Source organism: Oryx dammah, unplaced genomic scaffold (genome assembly GCF_014754425.2).
Source record: "Oryx dammah isolate SB20612 unplaced genomic scaffold, SCBI_Odam_1.1 HiC_scaffold_16, whole genome shotgun sequence".
Taxonomy (NCBI): Eukaryota; Metazoa; Chordata; class Mammalia; order Artiodactyla; family Bovidae; genus Oryx; species Oryx dammah.
The window spans coordinates 14,108,607-14,135,500 of record NW_024070200.1 but is presented as its reverse complement, the minus strand read 5'-3'; the positions used below and the strand labels follow the sequence as shown (position 1 = coordinate 14,135,500).

The following is a 26,894-nucleotide window of genomic DNA, read 5'->3' as shown; positions in this document are numbered from 1 at the left end:
CCTTATGGCAGAAAGTGAAGAGGAACTAAAAAGCCTCTTGATGAAAGTGAGTGGAGAGTGAAAAAGTTGGCCTAAAGCTCAACATTCAAAAAACTAAGATCATGGCATCTGGTCCCATCACTTCATGGGAAATAGATGGGAAAACAGTGGAAACAGTGTCAGACTTTATTTTTTTGGGCTCCAAAATCACTGCAGATGGTGATTGCAGCCATGAAATTAAAAGACGCTTACTCCTTGGAAGAAAAGTTATGACCAACCTAGATAGTGTATTCAAAAGCAGAGACATTGCTGACTAAGGTCCGTGTAGTCAAGGCTATGGTTTTTCCTGTGGTCATGTATGGATGTGAGAGTTGGACTGTGAAGAAGGCTGAGCGCCGAAGAATTGATGCTTTTGAACTGTGGTGTTGGAGAAGACTCTTGAGAGTCCCTTGGACTGCAAGGAGATTAAATCAGTCAATCCTAAAGGACATCGACCCTAGATATTCATTGGGAGGACTGGTGCTGAAATTCTAATGCTTTGGCCACCTGATGTGAAGAACTGACTCACTGGAAAAGATCCTGATGCTGGGAAAGATTGAAGGCAGGAGGAGAAGGGGACAACAGAGAATGAGATAGTTGGATGGCATCACTGAATTGATGGACGTGAGTTTGAGCAAGCTCCAGGAGTTGGTGATAGACAGGGAAGCCTGGTGTGCTACAGTCAATGGGGTCGCAAAGAGTTGGACACTGACTGACTGACTGAACTGAATTTTCTATTGTCTGGAAATACCCCAGTTTATTTGTCCATTGGTCTGTTGAAGGATATCTTGGTTGCTTCCCAGTTTGACAAGTTGTGAGCAAAGTTCCTATAAACACATGTGTAGGTTTTTGTGTGGACCACCCTGGTTTGTTTTTGTTTGTTCTGTTGCATATCTTTTTTAAAATTATTTTTATTTTTAATTAAAAAATAGAGGTATAGTTTATTTACAGTATTAGTTTCAGGTGTACAACATAGTCATTTAAAATTCTTATAGATTATACTCCTTTTATAGTTATTATAAAATATTGGCTAATTTCCTGTTCTATAAATATATGCTTATAGCTTATTTTTCACAAAGTCGTTTCTACCTCTTATTCCCATACCCTTATATTCCTCCTCCTCTCTTCCTTCTCCTTACCAGTAACCACTAATTTGTTCTCTGTATCTGTCAGTGTGTTTCTGTTTTGTTATATTCATTCATTTTAAGTTTTAAGTTCCGTATGTAAGTGATAACACACAGTATTTGTCTTTTTCTGTCTGATTTATTTCATCAAGCATACTACCCTCCAGATTCAGTCATGTTGCAAATGGCAAAACTTTGTTCTTTTTTATGGCTAAGTAGTATTCGTGTGTGTATGTGTGTGTCCATTCATCTGTTGCTTTCATAACTGGGCTGTTATAAAAAATGCTGCTATGACTGTTGGGGTGCATGTATCTTTTTGAACTAGTGTTTTTGTTTTCTTTGCATAAGTACCTAGAAGTGGAATTGCTGGAACATATGGTAGTTCTGATCTTTTAATTTATGCTTGTTGACCATCTGTATTTCTCCCTTGGAAAAATGCCTGTTCAGATCCTCTGCCTATTGTTTAATCAGATTTTTAAAAATATATTAAATTGTGTAAGCTGTTCATATATTTGGGAAATTAACCTTTTTATTTGACTGTGCCCTATGGCATGCAGGATCTTAGTTCCCCAAGGAATTGAACCTATGTCCCTTGGCAATGGAAGCTTGGAGTCTTAACCAACTACTGGACTGCTAGGGAAGTCCCCACATATTAACCCTTCATATCATTTTCAAAAATCTTTCCTTCAGTTGGTGGCATTTTCATTTTGTTGATTTCCTTTGCTGTGTAAAAGCTTTTAAGTTTCATTAGGTTGCATTTTATTTTTTGCTTTTGCTGCCCTTGCCTGAGGAGACATATCTAAAAAATATATCTAAGACCACTGTCAAAGAGTGTACTACCTATGCTTTCTTCTGGGAGTTTTATGGTTTCAGGTCTTACATTAAAGTCTTTAATCCATTTTGAGTCTATTTTTGTGTATGGTATGACAAAATATTCTAATTTCATAATTTTATCTGTAGCTGTCTAGTTTTCCCTGGAGTTTGTCTTTTGGTTTTTAAAAATACTTATTTTATTTTTATTATTTAATTGGCTGCACTGGGTCTTAGTTGTCCATGTGGGATCTTTTAGTTGTGGTATGTGGATTCTCATTCCCTGACCAGGGACTGAACCTTGGCCCCATATATTGGGAGCATGGAGTCTTAGCCTTGGAACTGGAATTTGTAACTCTAAGTAGTTTAGGCATGTGGGCTCTTGGTAAGTGGGCTTCAGTAATTGCGGCAAGGGGGCTCAGTAGTTGTGGCTCACAGGCTTAGTTGCTCTGGAGTCTTCCTGGAGTCGGGATTGAACCCATGTTCCCTGCATTGGGAGGAACATTCTTATCCACTGAACCACCAGGGATGTCCAAAAGCACATTGTTTTTATTTCATGATTGCAGCATGTTGTCTATGTGAAACTTTTTATTTTATTTATTATTTACTTACTGACTGTGCTGGATGTTTGTTGCTTTGCCCAGGCTTTTTTGGGTCTAGTTTCTGAGAGCGGGGGCTACTCTCTAGTTGTGGTGTGTGATCTTATCATTGCATTGACTTCTGTTGTTGCAGAATTTGGGCTGTTGGTCACGCTGGCTCAGGAGCTGTGGCACATGGGCTTAGGTGTTGGAACTCAGGCTCTAGAGCGAGAGCTTCAGGAGTGACAGTACGTGGGCTTAGTTGTTCCATGGCATGTTGACTCTTCCCAGACCAGGGATGGAACCCGTGTCCCCTTGTTTGGCAGATGGATTCTTAACCAGTGTATCACCAGGGTAGATCTTTTTTTTTTTTTTTTTGATTTAATAAAGTTTTATTTTTCAAAATGTACAGCTGGTGGGGACCTGTTCATGCATCTTCACCAGCAACTGGGGCATCTCCACCCTTGGTGTTTCTGGTGTAAATCACTTGAGCTCTGTGCTTTGAAACCAGTTTAATAAGTCCTTTACTAAGGAGTTCCTGAAGGGCCGCTCTGGCCAGGGAACCACGAATCTTCAGTCTCTCAGAGACCACACCTGGAGTTACAAGCTTATAGTTGGGAACTTCTTTACAGAGTTTGTCATATGTTGCTTTGTCAAACAAGACTAGATTATTGAGTTGGCCTGAACTTTGCCTTTGGACCACTTCTTCTTTTTGGCCTTGCCCCCACATTTGTTCACTGGATCTTTGTCTTTCTTGGCCGACTTTCCGGCATCTTTCTTCTTCTTGTCGTCCTTGGGTGGCATAGCGAAGCCCGGAGAGCAGCTGCAACCACTGCTGCCTCGCTAAGATGTCAGACAAAAAGGCACCAGGGTAGTTCTGAACTGTTTTTTAAAATTAATTTTGGCTGGTGATAATTATTTTTTCATAGTTTTATCTAGTCTATTTACTTCTAGCTGTGCTGGGTCTTTGTTGCTGGGCAGGCTTTTCTCCAGTTGCTGTGAGCAGGGTCTGTTCTTCGCTGTGGTGTGTGCGCTTCTGTTTGTGGGGGCTTCTCTTGTTGTGGAGCCTAGACTTTTGGCAAGCAGGCTCGAGTAGTTGCGGCACGTGGGCTCAGTAGTTGTGGCACACCGGCTTAGTTTCTTTCTCTGTGGCGTGAAATCTCCCTTGAGCAGGGATCCAACCTGTATACCCTGTGTTGTCAGGAGGAATTCTTATCCACTGTACCTCTAGGGAAGTCCAAAAGTGCATTGTTTTTATTTCATAATTGCTTAATTTTAATTTTATTTATTTATTCATTTATTGGCTGTGCTGGGTCTTTGTTGTGCACAGGTTTTTTTTTTTTTTTTTCTCTCTTGTTACAGAGCATGTATTTTGGAGTGCATGAGTTCAGTAGTCTTGGTTCATGAGTTCAGTAATTGCAATTAACAGGCTCTAGGCTGTGAGCTTTAATAGTTGCAGGACACAGGCTTAGTTGTTGCATAGCAGGTGGAATCTTCCCAAACCAGGGATTGAACCTCCGTCCCTGCATTGGCATGTGTATTCCCCACCACTGAGTCACCATGGAAGCCTCTGAACTACTTTTTTAAATGAAAAAATAATAAATAAAAAGTAGGGTATCTATGATTTTTACAAGGTAAACTATATGAAAGCAAATGCAATGAAATAGTTGTCTTTTTTTTTTTTTTGTAAGTTTGGACCTTAGTTCTCCACCCTTCTTCCTAGAGTAATCCACTGTTAATATTTTCATGGATATTATTCCATTGGTAATCTCACCAGTTACAAATGTACATGTATGTATTTTGTAAAAAAGCATATGTAACCATATTCAACATATACTGTACCTTCTCTTTTGCTTCTTATATCTTAGGGTTCATGTCGTCGCACATAGAGATCTATTTCATTCTTTTTTATGGCTGCTTAATAGTTGACTAGATATGTATGTCTTAATTTAATACCCCTTACCTCCCCATAGTGAATAGTTACATGTTTCCAAACTTTAAATTAAAATTAGTGTAGGTATGTATATATATCTTTGCAGTGTTTGACTATATGTGTGAGATACACTACTAGAAGTTATCTCCTTGGTAGTAATAAATACATATAACTCTTTTATGAGTATAACATGATTTTCCTTCCACTCCTTAGGAAGAAACCCAAGAAAAAAGAAAATGAAACTGGATGTAGAAGGTCAATGCGATTACTAAAAGTTGATCCTTCAGGAGTCCCATTGCCAGCAGCACCAACCCAGACTGAATTAGAAGTAGATGAAAATGTAAGAAAGAGTGCAAATATAATATATTAAATCAATAAAATACTGAAAAATTTGAAGTGTTTGAAAATAGAGTAAAAAGTCAGTAAAGTATGTTTAATTTGTACTTCATTAATTTAATACTTGACTGTTATATCGTTTAATATGGTTGGATGGCATCACCAACTCAATGGACATGGGTTTGGGTAGACTCCGGGAGTTGGTGATGGACAGGGAGGCCTGGTGTGCTGCGGTTCATTGGGTCGCAAACAGTCGGACACAACTGAGCGACTGAACTAACTAATATGGTTTAATGAGTAAGATTTCAAGCTCATGAAAGACTAGATTATATACTTCTGCAGACTTACCTATGTTGGATTGTGGGTAAATTGCTTAGCCATTCTGAGCCCCAGTTTCCCTATTTTTAAAATAACAACAATAACAGAAACCTCTCACAAGGGGTATTATGAGGGATAAAGGTCCTTACATTATATTGAATGTATTATATTACTTAGCAATAAATGGTAGTATTAATAATAATATGTGATAATAATATGGGGATCCTATATTGTAGTTTAATTTATGCTGTCAGTGACTGGAAAGAGTTTTATTTACCAAATTTATTGTCTGAGTAAGATTATTTTTTATTCAGGAGCATCTACTTTTTAAATACTTTATATCTAAGTGCTTAATTATAACTTGGAAGATAGTACTCATTAGCCTGGTGCTTTGAGAGCTAATTGGAAATTAAGTTGCTACGGAGAGAGAAGCTCATTTTTTGAAGCCTCTATGCATCCATGATAAGAAATAACTTACATTGAATCCACTCCGTATGTGTGCGCGCGCGCACACGCGCGTGCACACACACACACGCGCGTGCGTGCACACACACGCACACACACACACCTGAAACAAACTTTTTGTGAAATGATACTTAACCCTTACTACATATGATGTACTTTTGTATTTTCTGGTCTATTCTTGTCTCATTCAATAAAGCACATTGTTGCTTATAACATATTAAAATGATTTCATGACTTGTGGGTTATAATCCCTGATATAAAAAAAATGATACAGAGTAATAACTTGAGTAATGAAACTGAACTGATCTGAATCAATTCCTAGCAACTCTATTTATGGGCAGTGTAACTTTGGACAAATTAACTTCTCTGTTTCATTCCACTGTCTTTGAAATGTGATATCTCATTCACTAGATTGTTAAGGGAATTAAATGAGATAATACATGTTTTTACTTTACAGGATACTTGGCATTCATTGAACAACTGTTTTTGATTGCTAACTATATGTCACCCCTTAGTGGATATTGAAAGTAAAGAGAAACCTCAAGTTTGAATTCTAAGGCAGAGTGACAACCAAGTTTTTTATTTTTATTTTTTTAATTTTTTATAACAGCCTTTGATACCTCCTGGGCCTTTAGAAATGACTCCTGAAAATCGAGATGATGACAATGAACTATTCAAAGGATTTTTGCAGACTTGGGCAGAAATGAGCAAGGTATCACTTGGGAGGGTAAACCCAAGCTTTTAAGCAAATTTCAGTACGTATGTTAATTTAGTACTTTGGTTTCTTCTGTTGTTTCAGACAAGAAGTAAAAACACTAAGAAAGAATTATCTAACATTAAAAGGTGAGTTAAAATCCCTTGCCTTTGTTTTACATTTCCTGAGATCTTTAAATTATAAAGACTATATACTATTAGTGGAAATTTGAAAATGAGGTGAATAGAATTATCCATCATGTTTCTACCCTAACAACTGTTGATTTTGTGTATTTCCTTTCAAATATTGCTGTATACAAAACCACTGGGACACAAGCTTCATGAATGCATGCATTTTATCTCAATAACCAGAAAAGTGCATGGTGCATAATATACATTTGTTCAGTGTTTAATACAGAGAAGGCAATGGCACCCCACTCCAGTACTCTTGCCTGGAAAATCCCATGGACAGAGGAGCCTGGTAGGCTGCAGTCCATGGGGTAGCTAAGGGTCGGACACGACTGAGTGACTTCCCTTTCACTTTTCACTTTCATGCATTGAAGAAGGAAATAGCAACCCACTCCAGTGTTCTTGCCTGGAGAATCCCAGGGGTGGGGGAGCCTGGTGGGCTGCCGTCTATGGGGTCACACAGAGTCGGCCACGACTGAAGCAACTTAGCAGCAGTGTTTAATAAATGAGTATAATTACATACATTTTTGCTTCATTATGTTTTAATATATGTACAGTTTTGCGTTATGCTTTTCCATTAACATTGTGGTTGGATGTTACTAGAGTCTTTAAATTTATGGAATAATTGAGTAATATTTCATTCAGTAGATGAAATTTGCTTAACCTCTTGGTGTTTGGAGTTGTTTTCTGTTTAGAGCGTTTGTGTATCTGTATCTGTTGAAGTTTATATTGTGATAGTGGATTATTTTCTTAGAATAGATTCCAAAAGTGAGGTCAAATATTATGGATGTTTTTATAGCCTTTCAGTTCAGTCACTCAGTGTGTCCGACTCTTTGTGACCCCATGGATCACAGCACGCAAGGCCTCCCTGTCCATCACCAGCTCCCGGAGTTTACCCAAACTCATGTCCATTGAGTCAGTGATGCCATCCAACCATCTCATCTTCTGCCGTCCCCTTCTTCTCCTGCCTCCAATCCCTCCCAGCATCAGGGTCTTTTCAAATGAGTCAGCCTCTTTGCATCAGGTGACCAAAGTATTGGAGTTTCAGCTTCAACATCAGTCCTTCCAGTGAACACTCAGGATTGATCTCCTTTAGGATGGACTGGTTGGATCTCCTTGTAGTCTAAGGGACTCTCAAGAGTCTTCTCCAACACCACAGTTCAAAAGCATCAATTCTTCGGTGCTCAGCTTTCTTCACAGTCCAACTGTCACATCCATACATGACTACTGGAAAAACCATAGCCTTGACTAGATGGACCTTTGCTGGCAAAGTAATGTCTCTGCTTTTTAATATGCTGTCTAGGTTGGTCATAACTTTCCTTCCAAAGAGTAAGCGTCTTTTAATTTCATGGCTGCAATCACCATCTGCAGTGATTTTGGAGCCCCCCAAAATAAAGTCTGATGCTGTTTCCATTGTTTCCCCATCTATTTCCCATGAAGTGATGGGACCGGATGCCATGATCTTAGTTTTTTGAATGTTGAGCTTTAAGCCAACTTTTTTACTGTCCTCTTTCACTTTAATCAAGAGGCTCTTTAGTTCTTCACTTTCTGCCGTAAGGGTGGTGTCATCTGCATATCTGAGGTGATTGATATTTCTGCTGGCAATCTTGATTCCAGCTTGTGCTTCCTCCAATGCAGCATTTTGCCTGATGTACTCTGCATATAAGTTAAATAAGCAGGGTGACAGTATATAGCCTTGATGTACTCCTTTTCCTATTTGGAACCAGTCTGTTGTTCCATGTCCAGTTCTCACTGTTGCTTCCTGACCTGCATACAGGTTTCTCAAGAGGCGGGTCAGGTGGTCTGGTATTCCCATCTCTTTCAGAATTTTCCACAGTTGATTGTGATCCACACAGTCAAAGGCTTTGGCATAGTCACTAAAGCAGAAATAAATGTTTTTCTGGAACTCTCTTGCTTTTTCGATGATCCAGCGGATGTTGACAATTTGATCTCTGGTTTCTCTGCCTTTTCTAAAACCAGCTTGAACATCTGGAAGTTCATGGTTCATGTATTGCTGAAGTCTGGCTTGGAGAATTTTGAGCATTACTTTACTAGCATGTGAGATGAATGCAATTGTGTGGTAGTTTAAGCATTCTTTGGCATTTCCTTTCTTTGGGATTGGAATGAAAGCTGACCTTTTCCAGTCCTGTGGCCACTGCTGAGTTTCCCAAATTTGCTGGCATTGAGTGTAGCACTTTCACAGCATCATTTAGGATTTGAAATAGCTCAACTGGAATACCATCACTTCCACTAACTTTGTAGTGGTGCTTCCTAAGGCCCACTTGACTTCATATTCCAGGATGTCTGAGTCTAGGTGAGTGATCACACCATCGTGGTTATCTGGGTTCCCCTTTAGGACATGCCAAATTGTTTTCCAAAATCTTTTTTTTTTTAATTTCTGAAAATCGTATATGAATTTACTCTGCTGTTAGTATATATGCATGTTTAACTATGGTCTACTAACTTTTATGAGTGAAAAACAGTACCCTGTTGTTTAATTTGATATCCTTGGTAGCCAGGAAGTTGAATATTTTCCCACATTTATTGTGACTTTTCTTTTTTGAATCACTTTTTATTGTTTTGACCATTGAATTTGGTTTTACTTCTAAAGTTTAACTTTTTAATGTTCTCAGCTACAAAGTCAGTTTAAATGGCATGGTCATTAGTGAAGATACTGTCTGTAAAGTTACCAAAGGCTCAATTTCCTCAATGGCCATCCACCCATCGGAAATGAGAACTTTGGTGGCAGCTGGGGCCAAATCTGGGCAAGTTGGACTTTGGGATTTGGTAAGTTATTATTAATTTTTTGAACCTACTGAAATTCGATTAAAGGAAATAGTCTGTGAAAGAATGCCTAAAGCCATGTGTTTCTAGATGTTACTTGAGATACATAGTTTTGTGCTTTGTGATTTCAAATTTTAGAAACTTAGAGGAATTTAAATTTACTTTATAAAACTTCTAACATTTTTAGCTTGAATATCATTAGTCATCTGGGCATAAATGCCTGCCAGGAAACTTTATTACAGCTTTAAATGTATATATGAAAAGATCACAGCAAGTTCTTAGTTTTCTAATTATGTTTGAAATATAATTTTCAAACTGGATCAAAATGTCTTCGAAGGATCTTATGATGATCCTAGTTATTTTTTGATGAGTCAGAAACTGATATTAAATTTCATTCATTGCATATATAATAATGCATTGATTGCTTTTAGTGGTTACAAAATTGAAGAAAGCCAAGTTAATATTCTCTGAATTTATTTATTTTTGGCTTTGCTGGGTCTTCGTTGCTATTCGGACTTTTCTCTAGTCTCGGTGAGCAGGTGTGACTCTGTATTTGCGGTGCTCAGGTTTCCTATTTCGGTGGCTTGCCTTGTTGCAGAGCATGGGCTCCAGGGCGCTCAGGTTTCAGTATCTGTGGCACATGGCTCAGTAGCTGTGGCTCCCAGGCTCTAGAGCACAGGCTCAGCAGTTGCGGTACACTGGCTTAGTTGCTCTGCAGCATATGGGATCTTCCTGGATCAGAGATCGAACCCATGTCTCCTGCATTGGCAGACCACTGAGCCACCAGGGAAGCCCTGAATTTATTTTCTGATTGGGAAAGTAGAACAAAGACATGAAAAATGCCTTAAGGACAATTAATGGAGTGAGAAGCCATTGTGACTTGTCAAGGGTTGGGGCTAATAAATGAATTTTGTGAGAAGAGAAGAAATAAAAACCAAGTTCTCTTTTGAGTGCATAGGTTCTTGCTTATTTTACTAAGATGTTAGTAGGGGTAGGAGGCGAAAGGTTTTGGTAAAGAAAACAGAAGCAGGGAAGTGGGAAGAGGACCAGAAATAGTATAAGGTTGTATAAGCTAAGAAATGAATTTCAAGCATGGGAGCCTGACAGGGCTTTTTTTTAAGAGGAGTTATGAAGAATGGGCGGCTTCCCTTGTAGATCAGTTGGTAAAGAATCCACCTGCAGTGTAGGAGACCTGGGTTTGATTCCTGGGTTGGAAAGATCCCCTGGAGAAGGAAATGGCAACCCACTCCAATATTCTTGCCTGGAGAATCCCATGGACAGAGGAGCCTAGAGGGGTATAGTCCATGGGGTCACAAGAGTTGGACATGACTTAGTGACTAAACGACCACCAGAAAGAATGGGAACAGAGAAAAGGGGTGTTAGTTTTGACATAGGGTATGGTTAGTGAGTTGAGAGAATAGCTACAACAATAAGGTAAGGAAGGAACGGAGCCTTTTAGGATATTAAAAAAAGTACTGGGTCAGGGACTTCCCAGGCGGTGGGTGCAGTGGATGAGAATCTGTGTGCCAATGCAGGGAACACGGGTTGGGAACACGGGTTCGATCCCTGTTCCAGAAAGAGTCCACATGCTGTGGAGCAACTAAAGCTGTGAGCCAGAAATACTGAAGCCTGAGTACCTAGAGCTTGTGCTCTGCAACAAGAGAAGCCACCGTGAGAAGAAGCTGGAGCATCCCAATCAGGAGTATCCCCCGCTCAGTGCCCTAGAGACACCCGCATGCAGCAATGAAGACCCAGTGCAGCCAAAAATAAATACAACAAAAATTTTTAAAAGTATGAAGTAGAAGAGGAAATGAAAACAGTGGATAGACTATTTGTTGAAGAACTTAGAAAAGGAAAAATAGAGAATTAGCATAGTCAAGTGAGTATCTTTTCAGGGTGGATGCTGGTACGTAGCAGAGTTGAGACATGTGGAACAGTCCATTTGCCATGTCTTTTCTGACGACTCCAGAAACCTTTTTTACTGGATGTCTGCAGTCCAACGTTTTTATCAACTTTCTAGCTTTTCAGGACACCTCAACAGACGGAGCAAGTCTAAAGCCAGTGTCTTAGCTATCCTGTTCTCACTCCCCAACTTAAGTTGTTTTTTTTTTTTAATATTTATTTTTATTATTTAACTGTGCTGAGTCTTAGTGGCACATGGGTTCTTTGATCTCAGCTGTGGAACGCGGGATCTTTCGTTGAAACATGTGAACTCTTAGTTTTGGCCTGTGGCATCTGGTTTCCTGACCAGGGAACAAACCCGAGCACCCTGCATTGGACAGCCAGGGGAGTCCTCCCCTAGTTTTTTTTTTTTAATTAGTTTTGTTGAGGTCTAATTCATATTTTATAAAATCCACACATTTAAAATGTACAATTTAATGATTTTTAGTAAGTTTATTGAGTTGTATAACTATCATAATTCAGTTTTAGAACATTTTCATCATTCCTGTAATGATGGCTATTTATGTTTAATCCCTGTTTCTACCCTTATCTCCGGGCAAATCTCTACAAATTTGCATTTTTTAGATAAATTTCATATAAATAGAATCATAGAATACATGGTCTTTTATGTTGGGGTTTTTCTTTTAGTATGGTTTTAAGGTGTATCTGTGTTACTATAACATGCTAGTAGATGCTAATCTATCCGCACCTCTGTCTTCTATTGTTGAATGGTATTTCCTTGTTTGATTATACCACATTTTGTTTATGCATTTATCACTTGGTAGACATTTGGGTTGTTTCCACTTCCTGGCTGTTGTGAATAATTCGATTTTAAATATTTGTATACACATTTTTGTGTGGAAATGTGTTTTCATTTCTTTTGAGTGGGTACCTGGGAATAGAATTGCTAGATCATATGGAAACTGGTTAACATTTGAGGAGCTGCTAAACTGCTTTCCAAAGGGTTTGGACCATCTTCTATTCCCATCAGCAATATATGAAGGTTCCAGTTTTCCTCCATGCTCACCAACATTTATTATCGTCTGTCTGTCTGATTATAGTCTTTCAAGGGGGTGTATCTTCCTAGTGAAGTTTTATCTCCCTGTGGTTTTGATTTGCATTTGTCTAGTGAATAAGGTGGAGAAGGCGATAGCACCCCACTCCAGCACTCTTGCCTGGAAAATCCCATGGACAGAGGAGCATGGTAGGCTGCAGTCCATGGGGTCGCTAAGAGTCAGACACAACTGAGCGACTTCACTTTCGCTTTTCACTTTCATGCATTGGAGAAGGAAATGGCAACCCACTCCAGTGTTCTTACCTGGAGAATCCCAGGGACGGGGGAGCCTGGTGGGCTGCTGTCTATGGGGTCGCACAGAGTCGGACACGACTGAAGTGACTTAGCCGCAGTGAATAATGATGTTGAGGCTCTTATCCTGCCATTTGGATGTCTTTGGTGAAATGTCTATTCAGATCTTTTGTCAGTTTTTTTGTTGGATTGTTTGTTTTCTTGTTGAGTTGTAAGAATTCCTTGTATACTCTAGATGTGCATCCTTATCAGATACTTGATTTACAAATATTTCTCCTTTTCATTTTCTTAATGCTATTGAAGTGCAAAAGTTTTGAGTTTTGATGAGGTCCAATTTATCAAATTTTTAGTGGATTGTGTTTTTGGTGTCATCTAAAAAATCTTCTGTGTAGCCCAAAGTCAGGAAGTTTTTCTCCTATGTATTTTTCTAAATATTTTTATAGTTTAAGCGTTCACGTTTAGTTCACTGGTCCACCTTGAGTTAGTATTAGTATTATAATCTTTGAATTGTTTTTGTATGTGCTCTGAGGTAAGGGCTCCGGTTCGTCTTTTCATATGTGTATTTCCAGTTGTCCCAGCACTGTCTGTTGAAAAGACTCTGTTGTCGCATTGAATTGCCTTGGTATGCCCTCAGTTTTCCACTTAACTTTTGGTAAGATTCCTAGTCTCACCCAGGGTCAAAAGTTGCATTGTCATTCATTTGGTCACCCATGTACCCATTCATTCATTCCACACTTCCTGAGTGTTTCGTGTTAAGTACTCTTCTAATGATGCCCCAGCCATATTTGTGAGGAAAGACTCTTCATGTTCTCATAGGGTTTGGAATTTAGTGGCAAAAGCAGCATGAATGAAGTAATTATCTGTTTGATAAATGGAGTGAATTATATACTCTGATTAATGGAGTGAAGGAAGGGTGGTATTATCACGAGGTAGACTGGCCTGATTTGGAGGATCAGGGAAGGCTTCCCTGAAGAAGGGAGAATTGAGTTGAGATTTGAAAGCTAAGTAGGAATAAACCAAGCAAAGAAAGGGAAAAGAACACTTCAGGCAAGAGGAACAGCATGTCAAGGACCTTAGGCAGGAGGATGCCGGCTTGATACATTCAAAGACCTGGAAAAATGCCTGAGGGCTGGAGAATGGACAACAAAGGCATAGATGGAAGGGATGAGTGGAGTAGGGGGGAAATATAGAGGCAGGAAGAGGTCAGATGTGTATCTTGATAAATTTTGTTGAGAACTTTGCTTTTTATCCTAAAAGCAAGAGGAAGCCATGGAAGAGTTAGATTGTCCCTTCATTCCTTATGTCTAGTAAAATCCTGTAATGATTTTGCCCTCTCTGTCCTATCCTGGCTAATAGCAGATTAGTGAGGGCTCCATTTTCTTTTTTGGGATTCCTGTAATTGTCTTTACTGGTGCTTGTACTTGCAGTTTTCATATTCCAATCCAGTGTGTACAGACAGTCATTTCTAGGCTCAAAACGAACTGGTTCTGGACTCATTTTGGTTTGACGTCATTAGATGCACACTTAACTTGGTATTTTCAGACTGAAATGGAATTTGGACTACAGGTTTCCCTCCTTATCCAAAGTGAAAGTGAAGTCACTCAGTCGTGTCCGACTCTTTGTGACCCCACGGACGGTAGCCTACCAGGTTCCTCCTTCCATGGGATTTTCCAGGCAAGAGTACTGGAGTGGGTTGCCATTTCCTTTTCCACCTTATCCAACAGTAGAGTATTACTGTGAAACCGTTTGTAAGCTCAAATGGTGTAATGCAAGAAGCAATTACCTTAAGGTGTCTTGCTAATAAATGCACAGAATAAATCAAGATAAAGTACAGATGCTGTCAGACACAGTTCAAAGCTAAGAGTGGCTTCATGCCGAGATAATGAATGTAAGTTCCCTGGGACAGAGCTTGGTGGTGCCACTCTTGCTGCTTGGGGTGCACTGCCTCTGTAATAGCTTCCTACAAAAGAAATGCTGAATACTATTTTCATTTTTCACCTTTTCTCATAAAAATGAAAATCCTTTTTGGATTCCCTTCAGTTAGCGAAAATAGGTGTTAACATAGGTGTTTTGTAAGAGCGAAGTGGTATAAAGCAAAAAGCAAGCTTTTGAAAAGCAAGGTTACCTGTGTTTATTTTTAAAGTAATTAAAGTAGAAAATTCAGTTCTTCAGTTCTGTCAGGCATGTTTCAAGTGTTTAATAGCCACACATGAATAGTGGAGTCCATATTGGACAGTACATACATATATCATTTTTGTCATCTCAGTAAGTTCTTTTGGACAGTGATGCTGTGGAGCAAGTTAATAACAGCATTAATTTTGGTAAAATGAGGCTCAAAGATAAGATAACAAACAATGGAATGAAGGAGACAGCAAAACTAAGGAAACAAGTTGAAAATCAGTGAAACTAATAAATTAGAAGGAACAGAATAGACATTGCTGAAAATAAAATTACTGATATTAAAGGAAAGATTTAAGGTTAACACAGATGAAAAAAGTTTTAAGGGAAAAGCCAGAATTGGATTGGCACATTTGAAAATGTATGCCATGTTCTCGGAAACTTTGGAGCTTAAAGGACAAAGAATTCTTCAGGTAGGAAAAATAAATTAGTTTCAAGGGGAGAAGCCAGGCTTGCCTCGGTTTTCTACATTTCGTGTAATGTCTACAAAGTTCTGAGGGAAGGAAGTGTGACCTGGAATACATAGGTAGCCCAAGATATTATTCTTATGTAAAGGCAGCAGGGTAGGTATTTTCACATGTGAAAAAATTCAAGAAATTCAAGACCTATGAGTTCATCTGGAAAAACTGCTTGATAGAAAATCTCAGCCAGTTAAAAGTAAGTCAGAATTAAGAATTCACAAGTGAAAAAGCTTGACAGAAGAATCGATGATGAGTATTGAATCCATTTAAATGAAGAACTAATATTAAACAGCAATATGAATTATGGTTACAGAACTAAATATGAATGTTGTTAACCTGGGCAAAATAAAAATAAATATAGAGATGGAAAAAGGGGAGATTGGGGGTGGGGTAGGAAATAGTGTCCTCAATCAATATAAATTTAAAATTGAGACATTCATAGTTAAATTTAAAAATAAAGCTTAATGACTGTAAGGGCTTTATGCTTTATACTTTTTCCTTCTTAGATAACTAGATAACTCTTGTAAAGAAACACTTGAAATTCAAAAATTCCTTCAGCTTGCTTTTCTTTTATTATTTTAAATTATAGTTAAATTTAATACTATTAAAAGTGGCCTTCCCCCATCCCACCCCAAATTTCTTCTCTGTCCTTCTATCTATATAAGTAACTACATGTAAAGACATCTATAATGATTGCTTAATATTTCAGTGATAATTTTGGTCAATTTTGGATTTTGAATGATTTTTCAGAAGTTTTGTCTGGAGAGTATGGTTTTTCTAAAAAAATATATGCTATGGACAAAGATGCCAAAGTGTTAACGGTGGTTAACTCTGGGTAGGAGGAGGAGTTTGTGTGATTGTAATTTTTTTCCTTTTTTTTAAAAGAAATTTTTCTTTCTTTCCTTTAAAATTTTTTTCTCTTTAAAAACTTAAAAAAGACAAAAACAGTGCTTGAGTATTTCAGAGCAGACTAAGCTAGATTTGGAGATGATAGTTGTTGGTTCATAGTTTAACCTGTGGTATAGGAATATAGCATGGAAATTCGAAACACGATTTCAGAGTTGATAATCCAGTAGTGAAAGGATAGTCTTTAGAAGCATTAATATTACTACAGAATTTCAAATACATGCATTTTTCATGGGGTATTTAGGGAATTTGTCTTTTTTTCAGTTGCTAAGTCATGTCTGACTCTGTGATTCCACGGACGGCAACATGCCAGGCATCCCTGTCCTTCAGTATCTCCTGGAGTTTGCTCAGACTCACATCCATTGAGTCAGTGGCGCTATCTAACCACCTTATCCTCTGCCGTCCCCTTCTCCTCTTGCCCTTACTCTGCCGCCCCCTTCTCCTCTTGCCCTCAATCTTTTCCAGTATCAGGGTCTTGTCCAACGAGCCAGCTCTTCACATCAGGTGGCCAGAGTATTTAGGGGATAAAATATTTTAAAAACTATCATTTTGTGTCAGAACCAAACAACTTAGGAAAATTGTGCTCAGGATGATATACCATAGAGAAGCATACTTAGCAAGCAAAGTAGAAATAACATTGATGTATTTTAGTAGGAAGGAATTATCCTGTGTGTGCAATAAAAAGTAAATCTCACATTTCCTGAGGATTTCATGAAATGAAGTCAGAATAAGCAGTAGTTATTTCCCCTCTGCGTTATGAAAAACTAGTTGTCTAGTGGCAAAAAACTGGAAACTGTTAAAATAAATGAGACTTAATTCTGTTGGATTGAAAATTGGGAAAATAATGTAGTGAGAGTATAAAGTTTCTAGTTCTGACTTTCTAATTGGGAGGTTGTGTATAATAATAGACTAAGAAAAGACTGAATATAATACAGACAAAAATATTTTAATAACTTAATGACATAGAATATATTACTATTTCTCACCAGTTTTTGTCTCTCTCCCTACCCCTAACTCTCTTCCAGACTCACCAACCTAAAGAGGATGGAGTTTATCTTTTTCAGCCCCACAGTCAACCGGTCAGCTGTCTTTACTTCTCACCTGCCAATCCGGCTCACCTGCTGTCACTGAGCTATGATGGCACATTACGCTGTGGGGATTTTCCCAGGGCTGTTTTTGAAGAGGTAAATGTTAATGTGTTTACATATTGACCTTAGATGATATTCTAGATCCTTTATGAAATGCCACATGAATGATTATTATACCATCAGACTGGATGCGATGGTATGGAACAAGGACTTTAGAACTATTCTGCCTAAATTCATATCCCGTTTCTGGCACTATTTGTGTGACCTTGGCAAGTTCCTTTACCTCTTTGTGTCTCAGTTTCCTTAGTTTTGAAATGAAACAGTAATAATATTTACCTTACAGGATTGTCACGAGGATTAAATGAGTTAATGTAGATCCTGGCACATGATAGATTTTTGCTCTTATTTTTTATTTTTGCAAAAATTTTTTAAAGACAACCTATTCTGTTTTAAGGCTTAAAACTTTCCTTTTATTCAGGAAAAATATTAGAATATTATATTTTTGTTTATTATTTGTAGCCTTTACAGATATGAATTTTGTGAGGCTGATTCTTAGATGTGACAGAAAAAACTATAGAGAAATTCATCACATAACAAATAGTACTGTAGCACATTATATCTAAAACATATGGCCAGTCGACATTAACTCACTTAATGTATCACAGAAACTATAAAATTTGTTTTTTTGTCTTCTAGCTAAGGTTTATCATGTCCTACATGCCATATATATATCTGATAATAGATTAGCTCAGCTATTTTTATCTGGTGAAGTTAGAATGAAATACTGCAATTGGATGTGATAAAATTGTACTCTGGCAAGAAATGGACACCCAGGCGATTTCATTCAGAACATCTTAAGCCAGGTTTATTCGTAACCACCTGTTGAGGATAAGGTCTTTTCCTGGGCTAATCTAGCCCCTATGAGGTCAGATTAACTTGAAGTCTGTTTAAGAATAGTTGAAAAATGTTAGGCTCATACTTGTGACTATCCATCTGCCGAAAGATACTCTACTAAGATAAGTAGCCTTTACCCCTTGAAGGTTTTCTAATCCATTTGATATCTGGTTGGGTAGACCAGAAGCTTCCAAAGGCCTGAGGAATCCTCACAATATTTGATCCCAGTGATTACATTTGGTCTCCTACTTAAATATCTGCTACTTAATGCTTACAACAAACATGTCATTTCAGGTGAGCTTTCACATTTGCTTATTAACCATATTAGATTTCCTCATTAAGAGAATTCTTATAAATTAAACCCTTTTTCAATGTGAATTTTAATCTTTATGAAGTTCAGGATGGTTTAGATGTAGGTTTCTACCCTTGAACTTATTTTGAATGAAATTTTGAAGTTTTTAGACATCCTCAGTACAAGGGCAATTTTATGTGTGAAACAATGAAGAAAACATGATATCATCACTTATGATTTATCGTCATAAATACTAATTCAATTGATCTAATTTTATGTATGCCTTAATTTTTTATGTAAACCAGTACTCAAAATTAACACATTTTGATGTCTTTGTAATTATTCTAATATTCTGTGTACAGATTATTCATAATTACTTATAGGAGTTTTTCTTAATACATGTATTTATTGAAGTATAGCTGACTTACAATGTTTGAGGTGCACAGAAAGGTGATTCAGTTATACATATTATTTTTCAGATTATTTTCCATTATAGGTTATTAAAAAATATTGACTATAGGTCCCTGTAAACCTTTGCTACTTGTTGCATCTATTTTTTTAAATTAGAAATCTACCATTCTCTTCATACTAAGTCAAACAAGTGGAATCAAAATGTCATAAATTTTTTAGTTAGTTGAAAATTCATAAGTTTTCTACAATACATATATTATGCATAACATATATATATATGTATACAAAAGTGTTTCTGCTATGCTTGGTAAAGGCTTGAGAGAGAACATAAAAAACATAGATGGAGAAATTGGAAAACCTAAACTGAATGAAATGGAGCACTAAGTATGAAGAAAAAATGAACCAATCTAGATGAAAGTAAAAGATCATCATATAGTCCAGTTAGTTTTAAACATGGCTGCTTGTTAGAAACATATCTGGAGCTTTGGACAAAAAAAGCAGCACCTAGGCATTTGTAATTCTGATATGCATCTGGATTTTAAAAGGTGATTATAGGTTTTCTTATTAAATGGTAGCTTTGGTGATAGAGAATTCTATTATTTTTCTGTTGATCAAGCATGATACAATGGTATTAAGTGAGTAATAGTTCAGTTCAGTTGCTCAGTTGTGTCCAGCTCTTTGTGACCCCATGAACTGCAGCACGCCAGGTTTCCCTGTCCATCACCAACTCCTGGAACTTACTCAAACTCATGTCCATTGAGTCAGTGATGCCATCCAACCATCTCATCCTCTGTCGTCCCCTTCTCCTCCTGCCTTTGATCTTTCCTAGCATCAGGGTCTTTTCCAATGAGTCTGTTCTTCACATCAGGTGGCCAAAGTATTGGAGCTTCAGCATCAGTCCTTCCAATGAATATTCAGGACTGATTTCCTTTAGGATGGACTGGTTTGATCTCTTTGCAGTCCACCCTGTCCAACCTTCAGCCTTTCCCAGAAACAGGATCTTTTCCAGTGAGTCATCTCTTTGCATCAGATGGCCAAAGTATTGGAGCTTCTGCTTCAGCATCAGTTCTCCCAATTAATATCTACAGGGTTGATTTCCTTTTGGATTCACTGATTTGATCTCCTTGCAGTCTAAGGGATTCCCAAAAGTCTTCTCTAGTACCACAGTTTGAAGGCATCAGTTCTTCAGTACTCAGCCTTCTTTATGGTCCAGCTCTCACATTTGTACATGATTACTGGAAAAACCGTATCTTTGACTATACAGATCTTTGTCGGCCAAGTGATGTCTCTGCTTTTTAATGTACTGTCTAGGTTTGTCATAGCTTTTCTTCCAAGGAGCAAGCGTCTTTTAAATCCATGGCTGCTGTCATCGTCTACAGTGATTTTGGAGGACAAGTAAATAAAATCTGTCACTACTTCCACTTTTCCCCCTTCTGCTAGCCATGAAGTGATGGGACCGGATGCCATGATTTTAGTTTTGAATGTTGAGTTTCAGGCCAGCTTTTTCACTCTCCTCTTGCAGCCTCATCAAGAGGCTCGTTGGTTCCTTTTTACTTTCTGCCATTAGAGTGGTATTATCTGCGTATCTGAGGTTGTTGATACCTCTCCTGGCAATCTTGATTCCAGCTTGTGCTTCATCCAGTCTGGCATTTCGCATGATATACTGTGCATATAAGTCAAATAGGGTGACAGTATAAGCCTTGTCATCCTCCTTTCCTAATTTAGAACCAGTAAGTTGTTCCATGTCTGGTGCTTACTGATGCTTACTGTTCTTACTGATGGCTTCTTGACCCTCATACAGGTTTCTCAGGAGAGAAACCATCTCTTTAAGAATTTTCCATAGTTTGTTGTGATCCAAACAGTCAAAGGCTTCACTGTGGTCAGTAAAACAGAAGTAGTTGTTTTTTTGGAATTCTCTTGCTTTCTCCATGATCCAGTGAATGTTGACCATTTGATCTCTGGTTTCTCTGCCTTTTCTAAATCCAGCTTGTACATCTGAAAGTTCTCTATTCATATACTGCTGAAGCCTAGCTTGAAGGATTTTGAGCATAACTTTACTAGCATGTGAAATGAGTGCAATTGTACAGTAGTCTGAACATTCTTTGTCATTGCCCTTCTTTGGGATTGGAATGAAAACTAACCTTTTCCAGTCCTGTGGTCACTGCTGACATATTTTCCGACTTTGCTGACATATTGAGTGCAGCACTTTAACACCATCATTTAGGATTTTAAATAACTCAGCTGGAATTCTGTCACCTCCACTAGCTTGTAAGTAATGCTTTCTAAGGCCGCTTGACTTCACATACTAGGATGTCTGGCTCTAGGTGAGTGACCGTACCATTTTGGTTACCTGGGTCATTAAGACTTTTTTTTTGTACAGTTCTTCTGTGTATTCTTACCACCTCTTCTTAATCTCCTCTGCTTCCATTAGGTCTGTATTGCTTCCATCCTTTATTGTGCCCATCCTTGAATGAAATGTTCCCTTGATATCTTCAGTTTTCTTGAAGAGATCTTTAGTCTTTCCTATTCTGTTGGCTTCCTCTACTTCTTTGCATTGTTCATTTAAAAAGGCCTTTTTATCTCTCCTTGCTGTTCTCTGGAACTCTGCATTCACTTGGGTATATCTTTCCCTTTCTCCCTTGGTTTTTGCTTCTCTTCTTTCCTCAGCTATATGTAAAGCCTCCTCAGACAACGATTTTGCCTTTTTGCATTTCTTTTTCTTTTGGATGGTTTTGGTCACTGCCTCCTGTACAGTGTTACAAACCTCTGTCCATAGTTTGAAGAACTATGGCACTCTGTCTACTAGATGGAATACCTTGAATCTATTCTTCACCTACCCTGTATAATCATACGGGATTTATTTAGGTCATACCTGAATGGTCTAGTGGTTTTCCCTACTTTCTTCAATTTAAGTCTGAATTTTGCAATAAGGAACTGATGATCTGAGCCACAGTCAGCTCCAGGTCTTGTTTTTGCTGACTATATAGAGCTTTTCCATCTTTGTCTGCAAAAAATATAATCAGTCTGATTGCAATATTGACTACCTGGTGATGTCCATGTGTAGAATGGTCTGTTGTATTGTTGGAAGAGGGTGTTTGCTATGACCAGTGCATTCTCTTGACAAAACTCTATTAGCTTTGCACTGCTTCATTTTGTACTCCAAGGCCAAACTTGCTTGTTACTCCAGGTATCTCTTGACTTCCTACTTTTGCATTCCAGACCTCTATGATAAAAAAGACATCTTTTTTTTTTTTTTTTGGTGTCAAATCTACAAGTTCTTGTAGGTTTTCATAGAACTGTTCTGCTTCTTTGGCATAAGTGGTTGGGGCATAGACTCAGATTATTGTCCTGACATATTTTCCAAATTTGCTGACATATTGAGTGCAGCACTTTAACACCATCATTTAGGATTTTAAATAACTCAGCTGGTTTGCCTTGGAAATGAACCAAGATTATTCTTTCATTTTTGAGATTGTACCCAAGTACTGCATTTTGGACTCTTTTGTTGACTATGAGGGCTACTTCTTTTCTTCTAAGGGATTCTTGCCCACAGTAGTAGATTCAGTGGTCATCTGAATTAAATTTGCCCATTCCCGTCCATTTTAGTTCATTGATTCCTAAGTTGTCCTAAGATTTTTTTTTTAATGTCAGTGTTGTGAGTTAAGTCATAGTTTAAAAAACATGGTGAGAGTGAAGTTTATGGTATAGGAAATACTACATCTCAGTAAAACTGTAAAAAGAAATTAAGAAGGAGAAAAAAGAAATAGTGAACCAAACCACACCCACGTGCAGACTTGATTCTGTCAACAGACAGCTGTTAGACGCCTTGAAGCTGAGGCAGAGGTGTCAGTAACTAAAGCCTTAGGCTCCTGGTTTGTGGTCTAGTAAAACGGTGTTGAGGATAAATAACATCATTTTTGGGATTCTCGATCTGTAGATCAGTCTTGCCATCTCCTGCTTGAGTGTGTCCAATTTACCTTGATTCATGGCCTAGCATTCCAGGTTCCTATGCACTACTGTTCTTTATAGCGTTGGACTTTACTTTCTCCACCAGACACATCCAAAACTAAGCATCATTTCTGCTTTGGCCCAGCTGCTCCATTCTTTTTGGAGCTATTAGTAATTGCTCTCTGCTCTTCCCTCATAGCAGGTTGGACCCTTTGCAATTTGGAGGGGGTCGGTGTCCATCTTCTGGTGTCCTATCTTTTTGCCTTTTTATACTGTTCATGAGGTTTTCCTGACAAGAATACTAGCATGGGTTGCCATTTCCTTCTCCAGTGGACCATATTTTGTCAGAAATCTTCAGTGTGACCTGTCTTGGGTGGCCCTGCACAGCATCACTCATAGTGTCATTGAGTTAAACAAGCCCCTTCGCCATGACAGGGCTGTTGTTCATGACGGGGATTTGCTTATTAGTAATTATTGTAATTATTTAAAGAAATGTCTGTTGGGATCTTTGCCTGTTTTTACTTGGGTTATCTGTATTTTTAGTATTGAGTTGTCAAAGTTCTCCACTTATTTATTTTTTTAAAAGCCAGGCTTATTGAGGTATACAGTACATACTATAAAACTCACCTATTTTAGGTGTGCAGTTTTATGAATCTTGGCAAACTTATGTAACCACCACTGCAGTCAAGATATAGAAAATTTCCATCACCTGAAAACAATTACCTCATGACCCTCTGCAGTTAGTCCTCTCCTCTTTCCCAAGCCCCTGGAAACCAGTGATGTGATTACTGTCCATATAATTAAAAAAAATTCTATTGGAGTATAGTGGATTTACAGTGTTATGTTTCAGGTGTACAGCACAGTGAATCAGTTATACATATTATCCACAAGATTCTTTTCCCATATAGACCTTTACAGAGTATTGGGTACAGTTCTGTGTACTATATAGCAGGTTCTTATTAGTTATCTATTTTATATATATTAGTGTGTATATGTCAGTCCCAATTTATCCACCCCCTCCCCCATCTTCTGGTAAACACAGTTTATTTTCTACATTCATGACTCTACTTCTGTTTTGTTCATTTGTTCCCTTTTTTTAGGTTCCACATGTAAGCAATACATGATATTTGTCTGTATCTGATTTACTTCACTCAGAATGACAATCTCTAGGTCCATCCATGTTTCTGCAAATAGCATTAATTTGTTATTTTTTGTGGCTGACATTCCATCAGGGTGTTCCTGGTGGCTTAGATGGTAAAAAGTCTGCCTGCAGTGTGGGAGACTGGGTTCAATCCCTGGGTTGGGAAGAACCCCTGGAGAAGGGAATGGCTACCCATTCCAGTATTCTGGCCTGGAGAATTCCATGGACTCTATAGCCCATGGGGTCATAAAAAGTCGGACATGACGGAGCAACTTTCATTGAAACTGAATATTCCATCATATATATGTACCACATGTTCTTTATCCACTCCACTGTGGTTGCACCCTTTAGGCTGCTTCCATGTCTTGGCTATTGTAAATAGGGCTGCTGTGAACATTGGGGTGCATATATCTTTTTGAGTTTCAGTTTGTATTTCAATTGAGTAGAATTCAAATTCAGTCTATTTCCTAGTAAGTTTCAGGGTAGATCTGCAACTGAGGTTTATTGGATTTACAAGATTTGGGATGTAGCCCCAACATGGGTGGATGGGCTGTTTGATTGCAGGCAAGTCTTAGAGTTGATCAGGCAGTGCTTTCGATTCCATCTCTGCAAAAGAGGATGACCATTTTGTCCTGTGCTTCTTGTGGGGATGATGGGAGGATAAATGAAGTATTTGGGGTAAAGTGTTGTATTACTATTTTAACAAAGAATTTATGCATTGGCTTTTTTTAAAAAGAAGAGCATTACTTAAGTTGATTGTTCCTTATATCCTTAGATATATAGAGATGAAACAGGAAGCTTTTCCTCCTTTGACTTCTTGACGGAAGATGCCTCCACTTTAATAGTAGGTCACTGGGATGGAAGTATGTCACTAGTGGATAGGCGGACTCCTGGAACTTCTTGTGAGAAACTTATCAAATCTTCTTTGAGCAAAATAAGAACTGTTCATGTGCACCCAGTGCATAGACAGTATTTTATCACTGCAGGATTAAGGTATGTTCTTCATAAAATTTTATGATATAGATGTTTTAACATTAGGAATAATGTTTTAGTTTGATTGACAAAGACTTTTTTGTGATACCCACAGACCAAATAATTTTCCTTTCTATGCTAATTTAAGGGTGTTTTTCTTTCTTTCTTTCTTTCTTTTTTTTTAGTTTTTTTGTGATTCTTTAAAATGAGATTTAATACATAGTGAAAATATTGAAACAAATATACATTTTTGTTTTCCCTGGTCTTGTGCATTTACTTCAGTCTTTTGAGAAGAAAATCTGTAAAAAATACAAGCTAAATGGGACCTACAATTTCTTAGTCTGTGTTAACTTTTTTCTTGAGGCGACGAGAAATCCAGCTAGAATCTTGTCTCTCTATACCTACCTGGTTACATATATATGCTATAATTTTGGAATTTTTCTAATTTTTAATCTATACCCGTGTTTTTAAAGTTAATACAGATCAGAGGGGTCTGTCTTAACTGTTCTTCAATGTAGTGTGTATTTGAGTGTCTTAGTTATGTTCTGTGCTATTGTAGAGGCTTACTCTGTGTACTGTGATAACACTGAGAATTATTCCTCCTGTTACAGGGACATTCATATTTATGATGCAAGATGCCTGAAGCCCAGTAGAAACCAGCCTTTGATTTCTTTAACTGAACACACAAAGAGCATCGCTTCAGCCTATTTTTCACCTCTTACTGGTAACAGAGTAGTAACCACATGTGCTGATTGTAAGCTGAGGTAAATTGGGAAGACAGAAATACATTGTTAAGAGTCTGTAATTACTGTGTTCGTTAACCAGTAGCTTTGTTTACTGTTACTTCTTATTAAATCACTAGCGTTAATTGTTTTGTAGCCATGTCTAGGTTCCCAAAGATCAATGACTTGTACTTAATATCATTTCAGCAGTTTTGGAATCTGTAAATTTTCTTGAGATTGGCAAGGAAGGTCTGTAACTACCCTGGGGAATGATGTCAGGCTTTCCTTTTAGCACTGAAATCTGATGAAATCAGACTTGTGATATCTTGTGTGAAAGTCGCTCAGTCGTGTCCAGCTCTGTGACCTCATGGATTGTAACCTGTCAGGCTCCTCTGTCCGTGGAATTCTCCAGGCCACAATACTGGAGTGGGTAGCCGTTCAGGGGATCTTCCCAACCCAGGGAATGAACCCAGGTCTCCCGCATTGCAGGTGGATTCTTCACCATCTGAGCCACCAGGGAAGCCTAAGAACACTGGAATGGGTAACCTATCCCTCCTCCAGTAGATCTTCCCGACCCAGCATCGAACCGTGGTCTCCCGCATTGCAGGTGGATTCTTTACCACCTGAGCTGCCAGGGAAGCCCTTCTGTGTGACATCTTGGGCAGAAGATAATTTTAGCATAGGAAGAAGCTCTTACTCTGGGGATAGTGGGATCCCTCCCACAAGTCAAGTGCTGAATTGAAGTTGCAGAGCCCTTGGCCATGGGCAGGCAGAAAAGATGGCAAAAACTGGGTCTCTGTAGAAACTATTGGATAAAATTTTATGATTTTAGCTTTGGTATCATTCTATAGCTACTACCTAAAAATGGATTTTAAAATGTAATATAAGCCAGTTGAACAAAAATAGAAAATAATGCCAATTTTTAAAAATGTGGAGAATGTTAATGCAGCAATGAAGGAAATAATTTTGTTCTCTTCTAAAATCCACAATTTTGCTAAACATTGCAAGCAATTCTCAATTTATGAGACTTTTACCTTAAGTGATTTTGGAATGTGTTCATTATTCACTCAACAAGTATCTGTTGAATGTGTACTATGGGCTGGGCTCTAGAAAATCACCTAATTTCTGTTAAGACCCATATATTAGGAAGAACATGGTTTATATGTGTGTGAGAGGTGCCCTGTTAATTCCTTGTAAAGTCTGTGAGCATTGCCAGGTAGTACATTAAGAGATTTCATCACTGGGCTATCACAGCCCAGTGTCCCCTTTCCACCCATGCAGTTTTCTCTGTGTTAAGGACCACTTACTTGTCCCATTCCTGTTCATTTGCACTGCAGACTTTACTCTTGTGATTTGGCTTTCTGGTAATCTAATTAGAGTTCTAGT

General features: G+C 38.1%; 1 protein-coding gene and 1 pseudogene across 2 annotated transcripts in view; one reads left to right on the top strand and one right to left on the bottom strand.

Annotated features, from left to right (window-relative positions):
• The window catches only part of WDR76 (WD repeat domain 76), a 50,850-nt gene that overhangs the window by 17,042 nt on the left and 6,914 nt on the right, over positions 1 to 26,894 (top strand). For both annotated transcript variants that reach the window (XM_040256646.1, XM_040256645.1), the window contains 7 exons: positions 4,677 to 4,803; positions 6,193 to 6,294; positions 6,382 to 6,425; positions 9,098 to 9,251; positions 17,066 to 17,224; positions 24,590 to 24,807; positions 25,398 to 25,550. In XM_040256646.1, coding sequence (XP_040112580.1) covers positions 4,677 to 4,803; positions 6,193 to 6,294; positions 6,382 to 6,425; positions 9,098 to 9,251; positions 17,066 to 17,224; positions 24,590 to 24,807; positions 25,398 to 25,550 — 957 coding nt within the window. The remainder of the gene's footprint in view (positions 1 to 4,676; positions 4,804 to 6,192; positions 6,295 to 6,381; positions 6,426 to 9,097; positions 9,252 to 17,065; positions 17,225 to 24,589; positions 24,808 to 25,397; positions 25,551 to 26,894) is intronic.
• Positions 2,931 to 3,408, bottom strand: LOC120875005 (annotated as a pseudogene).